At 41.5% G+C, this 20,633-nt stretch overlaps 1 protein-coding gene across 2 annotated transcripts in view; it reads left to right on the top strand.

The window, feature by feature from the left end:
* Positions 1–12,220, top strand: part of LOC109905596 (alpha-2-macroglobulin) — a 34,846-nt gene extending 22,626 nt beyond the window's left edge. Inside the window, exons 28-36 of one of the 2 annotated variants that reach the window (XM_020503056.2) lie at positions 286–448; positions 728–918; positions 1,202–1,414; positions 1,606–1,730; positions 2,877–2,967; positions 6,015–6,083; positions 11,663–11,768; positions 11,849–11,902; positions 12,112–12,220. In XM_020503056.2, coding sequence (XP_020358645.2) covers positions 286–448; positions 728–918; positions 1,202–1,414; positions 1,606–1,730; positions 2,877–2,967; positions 6,015–6,083; positions 11,663–11,768; positions 11,849–11,889 — 999 coding nt within the window. In that variant the 3' untranslated portion in view covers positions 11,890–11,902; positions 12,112–12,220. Of the gene's footprint in view, positions 1–285; positions 449–727; positions 919–1,201; positions 1,415–1,605; positions 1,731–2,876; positions 2,968–6,014; positions 6,084–11,662; positions 11,769–11,848; positions 11,906–12,111 lie in introns of those variants that run through there. The other variant, XM_031790665.1, reaches the window with a different exon arrangement.
* Positions 12,221–20,633: the final 8,413 nt, after the last annotated feature.

Below are 20,633 nucleotides of genomic sequence, written 5' to 3'. Positions count from 1 at the left end.
TATTCTAAAATGTAGTGAGTTCTGTGTTCAAATTGATCTGAAAGTAGCATATGGAATAGAAATAAGAATAGCTGTTACCATAAGCAGTCCTGAATGACAGTGTGCTGTTAACATAAAAAAGTACAGGCATAGTTTTAATACTGTAAACTGAAAAACTAAAAGTGCTCCAGCATGAATGTGTCTAGCCTGGTCTCAGATCTGTTTGTATTGCCTTGCCAGAACAAACAGCTCTGGGACCAGGCTAACATGTCTCTTAATGTGCTGCTCTGTTATTTTGTGCTCCAGGATCCTGTTGTGTACCGCAGCTTGTCTTGCCTGAGGAACTCCACCAGTGATTTGTCTAACACTTACACTACTGCTCTGCTAGCCTACACCTTTACCCTGGCAGGGGACATGGAGACCCGGGCCCAGCTTCTGCAGCATCTGGACACGATCGCATTACAAGAAGGTGAGACATATCCTGGTCCAAGATCTGTTTGTGCTGTCTTGCTTTCATTGAGCTTACCTGGGCAATGGACCCAATGGAGTAATCCCAAAAGTGCAAACCCTCCTCCCATCTGGCACTCCAGGCAGTCTCAATTCAATGCCCAGAGTATTTCAAAGAACTCAGGTGTCTGTCATAAAATGAATTAGGGAGGTCAGAGAAGAACTTTGTATTCTGTTTAATGATGAATAAGCTAGTCCCCTCTCTCTCTCTCTCTCTCTCTCTGTGTTCGTCATCCCTAAGGGGGTTTCCTGCACTGGACTCAGACCTCCTCAGAGACCTCAGCCTCCCTGGCGGTAGAAATCAGCTCCTATGTTCTGCTGGCTTCCCTCAGTGCCTCCCCTATGTCTACCACTGACCTGGGCTATGCCTCCCGCATCGTCAGGTGGCTGGTGAGACAGCAGAACGCCTACGGAGGCTTCTCTTCCACACAGGTATATTTCTAAAACACCTCCGTTCTGAAGCGACACCCTGTGCTGTGCACTAGTAGTGAGGCATTATTACCTTGACTTCACAACAGGCATGTATGTGCTTCTTGTCATGTCAAGCCTGGCGAGGATAACTTGCACTGAAATGGAGGCAAGAAAGCATAATGGATGGAAATGGGAAATAGTCACTCTAGGAACTGACCAATGTAAAAATCTACCCTTTCTGTAAATGGGTGTTTTCATTCATTTTGAACATATTTGTCTGTGGTCTGTTGGTGTGTGTGTTTAGGACACAGTGGTGGCCCTCCAGGCCCTGGCTCTCTACTCCACCAGGGTGTACAGTAGAGAGGGTGCCAGCACAGTCACAGTACATTCTCCCAGTGGGGAACACCTCTTCGAAGTGAACCAAAACAACAAGCTTCTCTACCAGGAGAGGGCGCTGCAGGACACAGAAGGGAAGTACAGCGTGGAAGTGAAGGGCAGTGCTTGTGCCTCAGTGCAGGTCAGTGAATACACTCCTCCCAATACTAAAGTGCAAGATATGGATTTGTATATTACTGTGAATTTCAAACATTTAAGAAGCGTTGTCTGGCTTGATAGTTGGTTTATGAAATGTAAATTTTTTCCCTATGTTTTAAAATGTATATTTCTGGACAGATTGGTTTCCCTGACTTGTTCTTCCCTCCTCCCCAGGTGGCGCTCCACTACAACATCCCTACTCCTACTGACAGCACAACGCTCAGTATCCAGGTGAAGCCAGAGGTGGACTGCAACAGTAACTCTTTGAGACCCAGAGTCACGCTGAAACTCCAGTCTCAGTAAGAATGAATGACTTATTTGCGTTCACAGAAGCATTCTTTCAATCAGTTTATTATTTGAATCAGGTCAATGATGACACTCCAGTGTTGTTGGATTATGTTACAGAATGTATCTGACCCAATTGAATTGGTGTTATTATACCTATAGTGCCCTCTGTAATTATTGGGACAAAGAAGCATTTTTTTTCTTCATTTGGCTCTGTACTCCAAAAGTGTGGATTTGAAATAAAACAATGGCTATGAGGTTAAAGTGTGGTATTAACATCCATATTTGGTGAACCGTTTAGAAGTTACAGTGCGTTTTGTACATAGTCCCCCCATTTTAGGACAAATTCACGTATATGTTTATTAATGTCGTAAAAAGTTAAGTACTTGGTCCCATTTTCACGCTACAAATTTGTTGGATGCATTTCCTTTTTGTTTCAGATCATTTTTTGCCCAATAGAAATGTACGGTAAATAATGTGTTGTGCCATTTTGGAGTCCATTTTATTGTAAATAAGAATATAATGTGTTTCTAAACGCTTCTATATTAATGTTGATGCTACCATGATTACAAATAATCATGAATGAATTGTGAATAATGATGAGTGAGAAAGTTACATACTCACAAACAGCATATCCCCAAGAGATGCTAACCTCTCACCATAACAATAACAGGGGATGTCAGATAAATAATCTGAAACACAACCAAAACAAACAGAAAATGCATCCAACTAATTTATAGAGTCACACGCTTGATGTAGTCATTGTGTGCTCTGAATATGGGACCAAATACTTCACTTTTTACTACTTTAATACACATATAAGTTAATTTTTCCCAATAGCCTACTTTGGTCCCCTAAAATGGGGAGGCTATGTACAAAAAGTGCTGTAATTTCTAAAGCTGAAAGTCTGCACTTCATCCTCATAGTCATTGTTTGATTTAAATAAATGCTTCTCTGTCCCAATAATTACAGAGGGCACTGTATGTATGGGTCATTTCACTTCTAGTTTGTACATAGGCTTGGATCGGTAACAGTAAGAAAGCATGTCAGGCAACCATGTCTTTTTATGGGTAAATAGTCAAAGTATCCATTCATTTGATTATCACAAGCACTTGTCAACATCAAACTTTGATATGACATGCAACTCTTTGCTTTCACAGATATCATGGAAAGGAGCTGACCACAAATATGATTATAGTGGATTTGAAAATGCTGTCTGGGTTTGTCCCAGACCCAGAGTCTTTGGGGAGGGTGAGTTTTTGTCATAACATACGTTTGTTTATGGTGTTACCTGTTGTCACGCGGGACTAGGTGGGTGCAGGAATCCGACGCAGAGAGAGTTCCACTGAGGTTAAGTGCTTTACTCAGGCACAACAAAATAATAAGCCCAACAAATACAGGGCGCGGGACACACAACGAGACAACCCAAAAACCACAGGGTGCCAAGTTAAAGAAAAGAAAATCCACCACTACCTAAAATGCACACACGTAACATAAAGACAATCCACCACTACCTAAAATGCACACACGTAACATAAAGACAATCCACCACAACCTAAAATGCACACACGTAACATAAAGACAATCCACCACTACCTAAAATGCACACACGTAACATAAAGACAATCCACCACAACCTAAAATGCACACACGTAACATAAAGACAATCCACCACAACCTAAAATACACACACGTAACATAAAGACAATCCACCACTACCTAAAATACACACACGTAACATAAAGACAATCCACCACTACCTAAAATACACACACGTAACATAAAGACAATCCACCACAACCTAAAATACACACACGTAACATAAAGACAATCCACCACTACCTAACATGCACACACGTAACATAAAGACAATCCACCACAACCTAAAATACACACACGTAACATAAAGACAATCCACCACTACCTAAAATACACACACGTAACATAAAGACAATCCACCACTACCTAAAATACACACACGTAACATAAAGACAATCCACCACTACCTAAAATGCACACACGTAACACAAAGACAATCCACCACTACCTAAAATGCACACACGTAACATAAAGACAATCCACCACAACCTAAAATGCACACACGTAACATAAAGACAATCCACCACTACCTAAAATGCACACACGTAACATAAAGACAATCCACCACTACCTAACATGCACACACGTAACATAAAGACAATCCACCACTACCTAAAATACACACACATAACATAAAGACAATCCACCACTACCTAAAATACACACACGTAACATAAAGACAATCCACCACTACCTAAAATACACACACGTAACATAAAGACAATCCACCACTACCTAAAATACACACACGTAACATAAAGACAATCCACCACTACCTAAAATACACACACGTAACACAAAGACAATCCACCACTACCTAAAATGCACACACGTAACACAAAGACAATCCACCACTACCTAACATGCACACACACGTAACATAAAGACAATCCACCACTACCTAAAATGCACACACACGTAACATAAAGACAATCCACCACTACCTAAAATACACACACGTAACATAAAGACAATCCACCACTACCTAACATGCACACACACGTAACATAAAGACAATCCACCACTACCTAAAATACACACACGTAACATAAAGACAATCCACCACTACCTAAAATACACACACGTAACATAAAGACAATCCACCACTACCTAAAATACACACACGTAACACAAAGACAATCCACCACTACCTAAAATGCACACACGTAACACAAAGACAATCCACCACTACCTAACATGCACACACACGTAACATAAAGACAATCCACCACTACCTAAAATGCACACACGTAACATAAAGACAATCCACCACTACCTAAAATACACACACGTAACATAAAGACAATCCACCACTACCTAAAATACACACACGTAACATAAAGACAATCCACCACTACCTAAAATACACACACGTAACATAAAGACAATCCACCACTACCTAACATGCACACACGTAACATAAAGACAATCCACCACTACCTAACATGCACACACACGTAACATAAAGACAATCCACCACAACCTAAAATGCACACACGTAACATAAAGACAATCCACCACTACCTAAAATACACACACGTAACATAAAGACAATCCACCACTACCTAACATGCACACACACGTAACATAAAGACAATCCACCACTACCTAAAATACACACACGTAACATAAAGACAATCCACCACTACCTAAAATGCACACACGTAACATAAAGACAATCCACCACAACCTAAAATGCACACACGTAACATAAAGACAATCCACCACAACCTAAAATACACACACGTAACATAAAGACAATCCACCACTACCTAAAATACACACACGTAACATAAAAACAATCCACCACTACCTAAAATGCACACACGTAACATAAAGACAATCCACCACTACCTAAAATACACACACGTAACACAAAGACAATCCACCACTACCTAACATGCACACACACGTAACATAAAGACAATCCACCACTACCTAAAATACACACACGTAACATAAAGACAATCCACCACTACCTAAAATGCACACACGTAACATAAAGACAATCCACCACTACCTAAAATACACACACGTAACATAAAGACAATCCACCATTACCTAAAATGCACACACGTAACATAAAGACAATCCACCACTACCTAAAATGCACACACGTAACACAAAGACAATCCACCACTACCTAACATGCACACACACACGTAACATAAAGACAATCCACCACTACCTAAAATGCACACACGTAACATAAAGACAATCCACCACTACCTAAAATACACACACGTAACATAAAGACAATCCACCACTACCTAAAATGCACACACGTAACATAAAGACAATCCACCACTACCTAAAATGCACACACGTAACATAAAGACAATCCACCACTACCTAAAATGCACACACGTAACATAAAGACAATCTCGCACAAAACAAGGGCGGTTTCTACCTACTAAATATAGGGAAGCTAATTAAACCAAACAACAGAAACACAGGTGAAACTAATAAGACAAAACAAACAGACAAACGGAAAAGGGATCGGTGGTGGCTAGTAGGACGGTGACGATGACCGCCGAGCACCGCACGAACAGGCAGGGGAGCCAACTTCGGCGGAAGTCGTGACACCTGTGACCTTTTTCTATGTTTCGTAACTCTTGCCTCTTTCACCTGTGAATCTTTCTGAAACTGAACATTGTTGTCAATGCAATATGAATAACATGTATGGCTTGTCTTCACAGCTGAGGAGTTCACTTTTTGTGGATCGTGTTGATACTAAAGATGACCATGTGTTAATGTACTTGACAGAGGTGAGACCAAAACCAAATCGTCCATTCTATCAACTTTGCACAACTCTTAGGGCAACGTATGCCCATTGTTTCTGTCAAAATGGCTTTGGTTGGGAATCATTGATGGAGAGCAATATTCAAATCTTGTCTCTGATTTTCACATTTTAGACCACTCAGGAACACGCTTAACACCTTTTGGTAAGCAATTCTGGTCTTTGGCATAAAAATTTGTCTAATTGTCTCTCTGAACAACAGAACTCTATACCAGGGTTAGGTTTTCAGAAGATTGAGGGGGGTTTTCCTTTACCTGGGTTTTGGGCCTTTCATATTTATTTTGATCCTGACAAACTCCCCAGTCCCTTCCAATGACAAGCATACTCATAACATGATGCTGCCACCACAATACTGGAGAATACAGAGGGTTTCTCTCTGTGTTTTATTGGATTTGACCCAAACCTGTAGTTTCTAATTTAGGCCACAACGTTAATGTCTTTGCCATGCTGTCTTGCAGTATTACTTAACTGCCTTAATTCAAACATAATGGATGATCTGGAGTGGATTTTTTAAACATAGACTTTCTTTATTTCACTTTCTCATACAGGCCGGTAATGTGTCGTGAAAGCAATGTTGTTGATCCCTTTGTATCTTCTAGTATTGTGGTGGCAGCATCATGTTATGGTTATGCTTGTCACCGGCAGGGACCGGGTGTTTGTTAGGATCAAAATAAATATGAAAGGAGCAAAGCCCAGGTAAAAAGTTATAGGAATCTACAATCTACACACAATATTCCATAATGACAAAGCAAATAAAAAAATAAAATATCCCATTTACATAAGTATTCACGCCCTTTTCTCATTACTTTATTGAAGCACCTTTGGCAGCGATTACAGCCTCGAGTCTTCTTGGGTATGACTCTACAAGTTTGGCATACATGTATTTGGGGAGTTTAAATGAAAGGAGCAAAGCCCAGGTAAGAAGTTATAGGAAATCAACCCCCCCTCAGTTTTCTGAAAATCTTACCCTGGGTTGGAGTTTTATTTTTCTGTGGGACAATTACACAATTTGTAATGCCAAAGACACAACAGAATGTCTTTCCAATAGGTGATGTGTTCCTGAATGGTCAAGTCTCCATCCTGATTTAAATCTACATTAAAAAATCAGAGACAAGATTTGAATATTGCTGTCCATCAATAATTCCTAACCAAATTTACTGACCTTGAGACATTTTGACAAAAACAATGGATATGCAGTGCCTCCGGAAAGTACTGTCTGGGCCAAAAGTTTTGAGAATGACACAAATATACATTTTCACAAAGTCTGCTGCCTCAGTTTGTATGATGACAATTTGCATATACTCCAGAATGCTATGAAGAGTGATCAGATGTATTGCAATTAATTGCAAAGTCCCTCTTTGCCATGCAAATCAACTGAATCCCCAAAAAACATTTCCACTGCATTTCATCCCTGACACAAAAGGACCTGTTGACATCATGTCAGTGATTCTCTCGTTAACACAGGAGTGAGTGTTGACGAGTACAAGGCTGGAGATCACTCTGTCATGCTGATTGAGTTTGAATAACAGACCGGAAGCTTCAAAAGGAGGGTGGTGCTTGGAATCATTGTTCTTCCTCTGTCAATCATGGTTACCTGCAAGGAAATATGTGCCGTCATCATTGCTTTGCACAAAAAGGGCTTCACAGGCAAGGATATTGCTGCCAGTAAGATTGCACCTAAATCAACAATTTATCGGATCATCAAGAACTTCAAGGAGAGCGGTTCAATTGTTGTGAAGAAGGCTTTAGGGCGCCCAATAATGTCCAGCAAGCGCCAGGACTGTCTCCTAAAGTTGATTCAGCTGTGGGATGGGGGCACTACCAGTACAGAGCTTGCTCAGGAATGGCAGCAGGCAGGTGTGAGTGCATCTGAACGCGCAGTGAGGCGAAGACTTTTGGAGGATGGCCTGGTGTCAAGAAGGGAAGCAAAGAAGCCACGTCTCTCCAGGAAAAACATCAGGGACAGACTGATATTCTGCAAAAGGTACAGGGATAGGACTGCTGAGGACTGGGGTAATTTTCTCTGATGAATCCCCTTTCCGATTGTTTGGGGCATCCAGAAAAATGCTTGTCCAGAGAAGACAAAAGTAAAGCATCCTGTGCCCATTCATGTGTGGGTTTGCTTCTCAGCCAAGGGAGAGGCTCACTCACAATTTTGCCTAAGAACACAGCCATGAATAAAGAATGGTACCAACACATCCTCCGAGAGCAACTTCTCCCAACCATCCAGGAACAGTTTGGTGACGAACAATGCCTTTTCCAGCATGATGGAGCACCTTGCCATAAGGCAAAAGTGATAACTAAGTGGCTTGGGTACAAAACATTGATATTTTGGGTCCATGGCCAGGAAACTCTCCAGACCTTAATCCCATTGAGATCTTGTGGTCAATCCTCAAAAGGCGGGTAGACAAACAAAAGCCCACAAATTCTGACAAACTGCAAGCATTGATTATGCAAGAATGAGCTGCCATCAGTCAGGATGTGACCCATAAGTCAATTGACAGCATGCCAGGGCGGATTACAGAGGTCTTGAAAAAGAAGGGTCAACACTGCAAATATTGACTCTTTGATTCAACTTCATGTAATTGTCAATAAAAGCTTTTGATACTTATGAAATGCTTGTATTTATACTTCAGTATTCCATAGTAACATCTGACAAAAATATCTAAAGACACTGAAGCAGCAAACTTTGTGAAAATTAATATTTGTGTCATTCTCAAAACTTTTGGCCACGACCGTATTTACACCCCTTGACTTTTTCCACATTTTGTTACGTTACAGCCTTATTAAAATGGGGGGAAAAACAATCTACACACAATACCCCATAATGACAAAGCAAATAAATAAATAAATATCACATTTACATACGTTTTCAGACCCTTTATTCAGTACTTTGTTGAAGCACCTTTGGCAGGGATTACAGAATCAAGTCTTCTTGAGTTTGACTCTACAAGCTTGACATACATGTATTTGGGGAGTTTATCACATTCTGCTCTGCTGATCCGCTCAAGCTCTGTCAGGTTGGATGGGGAGTGCTGCTGCACCTCTATTATCATGTCTCTCCGGAAATGTTAGATCGGGTTCAAGTCCATGCTCTGGTAGGGCCCCTCAAAGACATTCAGAGACTTGTCCCGAAGCCACTCCTGCATTGTCTTGGCTGTGTGCTCCGGGTCATTGTTCTGTTGGCAGGTGATCCTTCGCCCCAGTCAGGTCCTGAGTGGTCTGAGGAAGGTTTTCATCAAAAATCTCTCTGTACTTTGCTTCATTCATTTTTGCCTCGATCCAGACTAGTCTTTCAGTCCCTGTCACTAATAAACATCCCCACAGCATGATTCTGCCACCACCATGCTTCACCTTTGGGATGGTGCCAGGTTTGTGACGCTTGACATTCAGGCCAAACAGTTCAATCTTGGTTTCATCAGACCAGAGAATCTTGTTTCTCATGGTCTGAGAGGAGTGGCTTCTGTCTGGCCACTCTACCATCAAGGCCTGATTGGTGAAGTGCTGCAGAGGTGGTTGTCCTTCTGGAAGGTTCTCCCATCCCCACAGAGGAACTCCGGAGCTCTGTCAGAGTGACCATTGGGTTCTTGATCACCTCCCTGACCAAGGCCCTTCTTCCCGGATTGCTCAGTTTGGCTGGGAGGCCAGCTCTAGGAAGAGTCTTGGTGGTTCCAAACTTCTTACATTTAAGAATGATGGAGGCCACTGTGTTCTTGGAGACTTTCAATGCTGCAGAAATATTTTGGTACCCTTCCCCAGATCTGTGCCTCAACACAATCTTGTCTCAAAGCTCTGCAGACAATTCCTTCATCCTCTTGGCTTGGTTTTTGTTCTGACAATCATCGTTATGACCTTATCTAGCCTTTCCAAATCATGTCCTGTTAATTGAATTTACCACAGGTGGACTCCAACCAAGTTGTAGAAACATCTCAAGGATGATCAATGGAAACAGGATGCACCTGAGCACCTTAAACTTTAAAGCACCTTAAACCCCAAAGTTTAGACCCTTTCTTCTTTAAAGTTGCTGCCTCTATCGTCACTAAGCCTATCTACACCATTTTTAACATGTCTCTCCTTTCTGGGAAGGTTCCCATTGCTTTTAAGGCAGCCACATTTCATCCTTTATTTAAAGGGAGAGATCAAGCTGATCCTAACTGTTATAGTCCTATTTCTATTTTGCCCTTTTCTAACAAAGGTTTTGGAAAAACTTGTCAATAATCAACTGACTGGCTTTCTTGATGTCTATAGCATTCTATCGGGTATGCAATCTGGTTTCCGCTGGCTAAGGAGTATTGGTGTCTCTGAGGGGTATTTGGCCTGGTTTGCTAACTATCTCTCTCAAAGAGTGCAGTGTATAAAGTCTGCTGTCTCAGCCACTGCCTGTTACCAAGGGAGTACCCCAAGGCTCAATCCTAGGCTCCACGCTCTTCTCAATTTACATCAACAACATAGCTCAGGCAGCAGGAAGCTCTCTCATCCATTTCTATGCAGATGATACAGTCTTATACTCAGTTGGCCCCTCCCTGGATTTTGTGCTAAATGCTCTAAATGCTCTTAGTGTCCAACAAGCTTTCTCTGCCCTTAACCTTGTTCTGAACACCTCCAAAACAAAGGTCATGTGGTTTGGTAGGAAGAATGCCCCGCTTCTATAAGGTGTTATTACTACCTCTGAGGGTTTAGAGATTGAGGTAGTCACCTCATACAAGTACTTGGAAGTATGGCTAGACGGTGCACTGTCCTTCTCTCAGCACATATCAATGCTGCAGGCTAAAGTTAAATCTAGACTTGGTTTCCTCTATTGTAATTGCTCCTCTTTCACCCCAGCTGCCAAACTAGCCCTAATTCAGATGACCATCCTACCCATGCTAGATTATGGAGACATAATTTATAGATCGGAGGGTAAGGGTGCTCTTGAGAGGTTCCCAAAGTACACACATCCCTGTCTCATTTCTATTTTCAGTTCGCTGCAACTAGCGACTGGTAAGGGCTGCAACAAACACTCAAACTGGACAGTTTTATCTCACTTTCTTCATTCTAAAGACTCAGTCATGGACACTCTAACTGACAGTTGTGGCTGCTTTGTGTGATGTATTGTTGTCTCTACCTTCTTGACCTTTGTGCTGTTGACTGTGCCCAATAATGTTTGTACCATGTTTTGTGCTGCTACCATGTTGTGTTGCTACCATGCTGTGTTGTCATGTGTTGCTGCCTTGCTATGTTGTTGTCTTATGTCTCTCTTTATATAGTGTTGTGTTGTCTCTCTTGTTGTGATGTGTGTTAAATCCTGTATTTATATTGTATTTACTTATTTATTTTTAGTCCCAGGCCACCGTCACCGCAGGAGGCCTTTTGCCTTTTCGCAGGCTGTCATTGTAAATAAGAATGTGTTCTTAACTGACTTGCCTAGTTAAATAAAGGTTCAATTAAATAAAACATTTAATAAGTTGGGTGTCAAGTAGAATGTTACCGAAACTGAAACTTCTGTTTATATCATTTAAATAATTGTGACCCATATGTTTATTACATTTTTGTTTTATCTCCCAACAGTTATCATCACATTTTCCATTCAACCACACCCTGGACATCATACAGGAGCTCCCAGTACAGAATCTAAAGCCAGCGGTGGTCCAGATCTACGACTACTACCAGCCAAGTAGGTTTATATCTAACCCTCCCCAAAACATATTTTTCCCTCTTCTTACATTTGGTTAACTTGTGTTCATTTTTATTCAGGTGACCAGGCAGAGACAGAATATGTCTTCCCTTGCAAGTAGGGGTTACAAACTGGTGAGCTGCTTTAAATATGGAATTATTGATGTTGAATTATTAGATTTACTATACATGTATACTCTATACTTTTACTCTATACTTTTACTCTAAATTATTTTGTTTAACTGTGTTGATATTCCTTAATTTCTTTTACCTAAATGCTGGTCAGTTTGTTAAAGCATTCATTCCTTACATGTACACTACTGTATGAATTTACTCCTTTGTAGATGTAAGAAGAAAATGACATTCACACAGAGGTCACACCTGCAACCATTGAGACAGCGTTCTCTAAAGTAAAATATGTAACTGGAATTAAAGTTTTCAATTATAACCCTATTCTTGAGCATTTTTCCCAGAATGTTTTATCACATTGTGGCAAGCAATGAGTTCCAAGGTGTAGGCAAAGGAGACAAGGTGAATGTTGAAAGGCTTTATATAAGACAGTGGGTCTCATCCCGGGGTACTAGTACCCGTGGGGGTACCTGGCCCATCCACAGGGGGTACTTGGGAAGACTCAGGGGCAGCGCAATATGTGAATGGGGTACAGTAAGCAAAAATGGTCTAGAACCACTGTAGTAATAAGTAGTAACAGAAGATCTACACGCAAGAAAGATTTATGAGCATGGTTTATGACCTAAATGTCAAAGGTCACAGACACGTACATCTACGTGTGTAAAGTAGGCCAGGTGGTTTAGACACTGCAGGGATTTTGTTCACTTAAGAATGTGGGAGTCGGGCGCTAGAGAGCGTGCTATGGAGTAGACGTGCTTTGCTAGAGCTCCGCTCTATTTTGAAACAAATTAGCATTTATCTTAACCTCTCACGACCTATAACTTCAAACAAATATGACAAAGGGAAAAGGCACCAAAAAAGGGGGCGCTAAACAAGATAATTTGAATGAGATAGACAACGAACCAATGTCAACACCGCCGACCCACGAGGAGTTAGCTGAAGAGGCTAGCTTCCAAGAGTTCCCCACAGAGCCTACTCAAAGTGACATACTGGCTGCCACAAACTCACTAAGCAAGAAGGTGGACACAAGGTTGACTGATATCTCAAAGAGTATTGGGACTTTGGCCGAAACTGTGAAGGCAACTAAGGGAAGGGTGCATGAGGTTGAGCAGACGACAGTCGATCACGAGGCCAGGCTACAGGACATAGAGAAACAGTCCGACTGGAAATGCTTGAGTCGCATTCAAGACGCCAGAACATCCGAATATGTGGGATCCAGGTAGACACTGAGAAAGGGAAACCCACTGAATTTGTCTCGGAGCTGATACCGGCCCTGCTGGGGAGTGAACACTTCAAAACGGCCATCCTGATCGACCGCGCACACAGATCTCAGGCAACGAAGCCAGCCAAGGGCGGGCCACCAAGGCCATTCATTGTACGGCGGCACTATCCCCAGACCAGGGATCTCATCCTCAAGCTGGCAAGTCAAAAGTTCCCCCTTATTAACTTCAACGGAGCCAGGGTGTCTTTCTACCCAGATCTTACCTTGGAGATGAGGAACCAACGGAAAGAGTATGATGAGGTACGCAACAAATGCAGGGTGGCCAACATCCGATATGGATTCCTCTTCCCAGCCCGGTTTAAGGTGACAGTCGAAGGATCAACACGTACGTAAAAAAGGCCGATCTGTTCTTGACAAGCAAGCTCCCTGGCTGAGGATACAGAACGGCTGTGTCAGCCGGCTAAATGGCCAAATACAACAGACAGGGATTATTCTTTATCATAAATCATATTCCAGAATTGACCATTTTTTGTTGGACTCCAAACTAATTTCAGCAGCTGAGTCGGTTACCTATCACCCTATTCTAATTACGGACCACTCTCCTCTGGCCATGGAGCTAAAACTCGACAGGTTGGCGACCGGGGTGCTTAGACGCATACCTGTTGAAAGATGAGGCTTTTTGTCAGTATTTGAAGGAGCAGATTGCCTTTTTCCTCGGAACTAACGACACGGGGGATGTTGACGACTCCACCCATTGGGAATCTCTAAAGGCTGTGATTAGAGGTTACATTATTTCTCATACATCAGAGTGGAAGTATATGATGTCGGTTCTGGAGCACTTCGGGTTTGCAAAGGAATTTATTAATTGGATAAGAATTATTAATGCACACCCAATGGCGTCCGTGGTAACCAATCAAGAAATGTCGCAGTCATTCCGCTTGTTCAAGGGGTGCCGACAGGGGTTCCCTATTTCGCCTGCTCTCTTCACTATAGCCATGGAACCCCTTGCTACTCGCATTCGGGCATGTGCCGATATAGCTTCTGTTAAAATAAAGGACACACAGCACAAAATTTCCCTATATGCAGACGATGATCTTTTGTTTTTGTCCAAGCCTAAAACTTTTATTCCATCCTTACTTAACTTGATAAACACATTTGGCTCCTTCTCTGGCTACAAGATAAACTGGCAAAAAAGTGAGTTGATGCCAATATCACAGCCTGTGGATATGTAATTTCTGCAATCTACCCCATTTAGAACAGTGATGGACAAGTCCACAAGCCTTGGCATTGTAGTGACAAGAGGCTTTAAAAAAAATTGTTTACCCCGTTTTCTCCCCAATTTTGTGGTATCCAATTGTTTTTAGTAGCTACTATCTTGTCTCATCGCTACAACTCCCATACGGGCTCGGGAGAGACGAAGGTTGAAAGTCATGCGTCCTCCGATACACAACCCAACCAAGCCGCACTGCTTCTTAACACAGCGCGCATCCAACCCGGAAGCCAGCCACACCAATGTGTCGGAGGAAACACTGTGCACCTGGCAACCTTGGTTAGCGTGCACTGCGCCCGGCCCGCCACAGGAGTCACTGGTGCGCGATGAGACAAGGACATCCCTACCGGCCAACCCCTCCCTAACCCGGCGCCGCTAGGCCAATTGTGGCCGGTTACGACAGAGCCTGGGCGCGAACCCAGAGTCTCTGATGGCACAGCTGGCGCTGCAGTACAGCGCCCTTAAACACTGCGCCATCCGCGAGGCCCCGACAAGAGACCTTGATCAGCTATTGAAAGCGAATTGGGACATGAAAATATATCAGCTTAAACAAAATATAGATTTTTGGAAAACTCTACCTATCTCCTTGGTTGGTCGTATAAACGCTATTAAAATGGTTGTCCTACCCAGGTTTCTTTACCTCTTCCAATGTCTACCCAATTTCATACCACAAAGCTATTTAAAGAAACTGGATTCATTAGTAACTCCATTTTTATGGGATAACAAGGCAGCCAGAATTTCAAAGAAGCATTTATGCAAGTACAAGATAGAGGGGGGCTTTGGCCTTCCTCACTTTAAACTGTATTATTAGGCTGCTAATCTGGACATTGTGTCTTTCTGGAGGGAAAGCTTACCTGCGATTAGACAGAAGGATATGCCTGCATGGCTTTTGATTGAGCAGGCCTCCTGTCAACGTTCCTCACTCCCTGCACTTGTTAATAGCCCATCATATGTGAAAAAATCCACTTATGACTCAAACCCAGTCATTTGTCATACGCTTAGGATCTGGAAACAGATTAGGTATTTTCTTAACATACCCACTGTTTACATAGACAGCCCGATTTGCCTGAATCATGCTTTCCACCCTGCATTGGATGATGTGGTGTTTTCACAGTGGAGGGAGAAGCGGCTCACAACAATTGGTAATCTATACATAGATGGTCAGTTAGCTTCATTTCAACAATTACAGGGAAAGTTCAACATGCCAACAACACATTCTTTCAGATACCTCCAAATCAGGAATTTCGTAAGGACACATATCCCACAGTATGGCATGAAGCCAAATAGTCCTACATTAGATAGCTTGATCCTTGTCAAACCCCATTCAAAAGAGTCGGTCTCTAGACTGTATGATGTGCTACAGGCCCACATAGAGATATCCACAGACACCATTAAAAGGGCTTGGGAACAAGAACTTGGTTCAGAAATCTCAGATGAGGACTGGGTTGAAGCTCTCAGGAATATAAACCACAGTTCAGTGAATGCCAGACACAACCTTGTACAGTTTAAGGCGATACACAGGTTACATTACTCAAAGTAAAACTTCATAAAATATTCCCGGACACCTCACCACTGTGTGAGAGGTGCAAGCAGGATGAGGGGACGTTGACCCACTTATTCTGGACATGTCCTCAGTTACATGCTTACTGGGCTCTCATTTTTGATTACTTATCTAGAGCCTTTGATAGAGTTCTAGCCCCAGACCCATTGATCGCTCTGTTTGGTACACTTGATGGGAATAACCAGGAAGGGAAAGCTGTCTCTCTTTGTACTCTATTAGCCAAAAGGCTCAATTGGAGACTGTACCTACCTTTGAAATGTGGTTACGGGATTTCGGGAATGTAAGACCTATGGAAAATATGTGATACAATACCTCCAATAGAAGTCCAATGTTTTATAAAATATGGCAGCCGATACTGGATAAATGGTCTAGCCCCGCTTCATAACTGGGTTGACGATCTGCTGCTACTCTGTGCTGCACTCCACTCAATATTTATTTTAGGCTTAACCACACTGCTTGTAATGACTATATGCTGTCTTCTTATACATGTACCACCTAATAGGATGTTGTTTTATGTTGTGCATGTGTGAGTTAAGTTTTGTCCTCTAAATGGTCCATCCCATTCAACAGGACAATGAATGTCATGGTTAGTATTGCTGTCTTTTTATTCGATTTTTTATTGGAAAATAATAAACATATATATATTTTTTTTTAAGAATGTGGGAGTATTCTGATGTTGATGTACAGTATGTACGTACATATACGTTGTGTATATATGGACACATGCACGCTGGAGATATAGGAGCAGGTGCATGTGTTTGGTGAATTTGGTGAAAAGTATATTTGTTCACTCAAGAATGTGATTGTTGATGTATATACCAAACATTTGTATGTGAGTGAAAGTGTCTATTTGTCTAGCACACACTCTGTTTAAATATGTGTATATAGGTTTGTGTAAGACGTTGTGTGTGTGGGTTTAAATATGAAAGCATGTATGTGTGTCTAAGATGCATGTATGGTAATATGTAATATGTCAGTGTGTGAGGTTTACTAAGAGTAACTGGGTCTGGGTGGGATAGCTCAGGGCTACAGTATGTGAGGAAAGAGTGAGTAAAGTCAACAGACTTGTGGCTTGTAGGGATAGCTCATGGCTTCCTTATAGCCAGGTTTGAGAGGGGGAGTCAAGATTCAAGACCGTGTCCATGACCGAGATTCAAGTAACTGGGGAAGTTAACTTAACTGGAAAAGTTACCGGTGTGAAGTTTGTCCCTAGAGAGTTGGAGAAACTTTTAAAGGTCTGGCTTTAATTAGTCTCTGTTCCAGGTCCATAAACAATATGTGGGGGTTTTCCTGACTTCAGCCCCACTGTCCAAACAAAGGGCAGCTTTGATTTTGTAGGCATGATTGGACACATTTTGTTCACTGAGGAATGTGGGCATTTCCTTGTGATGATGAATGTACATACGCACAAGTGTATGTACCCGACAGGGGGGTAGTCCAAGATTCAATGAGTAAGATTAGTCCAAAAAACTCAAACCACCTGGGAAAATGACTCTCGGCTTTACATTATATTTAAAAAAATATATCTCTCCCAAGTGTTATATCTAAGTCTATCTCTTCACTGGCATATCAGTAACAGTCGAGTCCTGACATAAACAATGCAGATTCTCGTTTTAGACCCAATCAAATAAAATTTCCTTGTAGGAATAAATGTCTTATAATGAGGCTGTCATGTTGGCATGAATTATTCAGGAGACAGGCACAGGAATGCGTAATAGGAGTTTTTATTAAGCCCCATATTACGGTGTGCAGTGCAAAGGCCAACATAGTAACAATAATGGACAGCCCCATGATGAACCAAGGGCACATATACAGTGCCTTGCGAAAGTATTCGGCCCCCTTGAACTTTGCAACCTTTTGCCACATTTCAGGCTTCAAACATAACGATATAAAACTGTATCTTTTTGTGAAGAATCAACAACAAGTGGGACACAATCATGAAGTGGAACGACATTTATTGGATATTTCAAACTTTTTTAACAAATCAAAAACTGAAAAATTGGGCATGCAAAATTATTCAGCCCCTTTACTTTCAGTGCAGCAGACTCTCTCCAGAAGTTCAGTGAGGATCTCTGAATGATCCAATGTTGACCTAAATGACTAATGATGATAAATACAATCCACATGTGTGTAATCAAGTCTCCGTATAAATGCACCTGCACTGTGATAGTCTCAGAGGTCCGTTAAAAGCGCAGAGAGCATCATGAAGAACAAGGAACACACCAGGCAGGTCCGAGATACTGTTGTGAAGAAGTTTAAAGCCGGATTTGGATACAAAAAGATTTCCCAAGCTTTAAACATCCCAAGGAGCACTGTGCAAGCGATAATATTGAAATGGAAGGAGTATCAGACCACTACAAATCTACCAAGACCTGGCCGTCCCTCTAAACTTTCAGCTCATACAAGGAGAAGACTGATCAGAGATGCAGCCAAGAGGCCCATGATCACTCTGGATGAACTGCAGAGATCTACAGCTGAGGTGGGACACTCTGTCCATAGGACAACAATCAGTCGTATATTGCACAAATCTGGCCTTTATGGAAGAGTGGCAAGAAGAAAGCCTTTTCTTAAAGATATCCATAAAAAGTGTCATTTAAAGTTTGCCACAAGCCACCTGGGAGACACACCAAACATGTGGAAGAAGGTGCTCTGGTCAGATGAAACCAAAATTGAACTTTTTGGCAACAATGCAAAACGTTATGTTTGGCATAAAAGCAACACAGCTCATCACCTAGAACACACCATCCCCACTGTCAAACATGGTGGTGGCAGCATCATGGTTTGGGCCTGCTTTTCTTCAGCAGGGACAGGGAAGATGGTTAAAATTGATGGGAAGATGGATGGAGCCAAATACAGGACCATTCTGGAAGAAAACCTGATGGAGTCTGCAAAAGACCTGAGACTGGGACGGAGATTTGTCTTCCAACAAGACAATGATCCAAAACATAAAGCAAAATCTACAATGGAATGGTTCAAAAATAAACATATCCAGGTATTAGAATGGCCAAGTCAAATTCCAGACCTGAATCCAATCGAGAATCTGTGGAAAGAACTGAAAACTGCTGTTCACAAATGCTCTCCATCCAACCTCACTGAGCTCGAGCTGTTTTGCAAGGAGGAATGGGAAAAAATTCTCTCTATGTGCAAAACTGATAGAGACATACCCCAAGCGACTTACAGCTGTAATCGCAGCAAAAGGTGGCGCTACAAAGTATTAACTTAAGGGGGCTGAATAATTTTGCACGCCCAATTTTTCAGTTTTTGATTTGTTAAAAAAGTTTGAAATATCCAATAAATGTCGTTCCACTTCATGATTGTGTCCCACTTGTTGTTGATTCGTCACAAAAAGATACAGTTTTATATCTTTATGTTTGAAGCCTGAAATGTGGCAAAAGGTCGCAAAGTTCAAGGGAGCCGAATACTTTCGCAAGGCACTGTATAATAAAACCTATAATATTACATTCCATGTTTTAAGATGGAGCTATTAAGTTTCCAGTATGAAGCTTTGCGTTGAATGTCATTACAAGGAAATATTTTAACTTGTAAGCGAATAGCTCTATGGGCTGTTAGAGGCATGTCAAGAATATGAACAGATACATAATGTCTTAAGCCCCTTGAAACCAGCCAATAGTCAATAAGTGAACATCTGGTACATGTTTTGTTACACCAGGTATAGAATCTCTCAATAGGAAACCACTCTCTCCATATATCCACTAGATCAAACCTCTGCATAAATAACTTTAGACTGGCATTCAGAGAAGTAGACTGTCACGGAGGCCACCAATGAAGAGCAATATTAAAATCTCCACCTATTACTGTAAGAGTAAGATTTAGGTAACCAATATAACATTTGATTTCCTACATCCTCCAGAAGGAAATAATTGTCTTGCTTTGAGTTGTACCAATACATATTTACAGTAACCAAAATTGTTTGACTAATTTCAATTACTAGACATAGATAATGACCACTTGAGTCATGATCTGAATGAAAAATGACCGGCAAAACCATTTTTTTTATGTAGTGACATCTGCTGATCGTTCTGAACCATTTAAAAGCCAAATATCATTACCCCATTGCAACCTCCAAAAGTTAGCATCGTTTACTGTAGAATAAGATTTTTCTGAAATTATAATAATCTGTTTTCAGTTGCTTAACAACAAGAAACAAGGCTTCACGTTTCAGTGTCTCTTAACCTAATAGCATTAAGATCAACTATTGACAAAGTCAAGGTGAACAAGAACACAGAGAAGAAAAGAAAACTCAGGAATTGTTGTCAAGTGCTCACAGGTGGTAACTGAGTACAGAGCAGAACAAAACAAGAGCAGCACCATATAGACCTTAATGAGTGAAAAAATATATACAAATAATTAGCTGTCAATCAGCTATATAAACAATGTATTTGCTGTCAGTCAGCAACAAAAACACTCTTTCAAGTGGCCTTTTCATATAAAAGGAAATAAAAACAATGTCTATCAGAATCAGAATACAAAAATAACATAGTGTACCTTCATTGTCCACACTACAAAAAGTTCAATGCTCAGACACGTGCATAGTAATAGGACGAACGCATTGTTCCATCAATAACTTTATGTCCCTCCTCTCTCTGTCAGCCTTGGAGAAATCCTCAGCAAACTTCAGACAGTTGGTTTGCAGGTAGTTGGACTTCTTCTCTTCCTTCCACAC

This window comes from Oncorhynchus kisutch, linkage group LG15 (assembly GCF_002021735.2).
Source record: "Oncorhynchus kisutch isolate 150728-3 linkage group LG15, Okis_V2, whole genome shotgun sequence".
NCBI lineage: Eukaryota > Metazoa > Chordata > Actinopteri > Salmoniformes > Salmonidae > Oncorhynchus > Oncorhynchus kisutch.
Note: the sequence above shows the minus strand (reverse complement) of the source record. Positions and strands in the feature narration are given on the sequence as shown.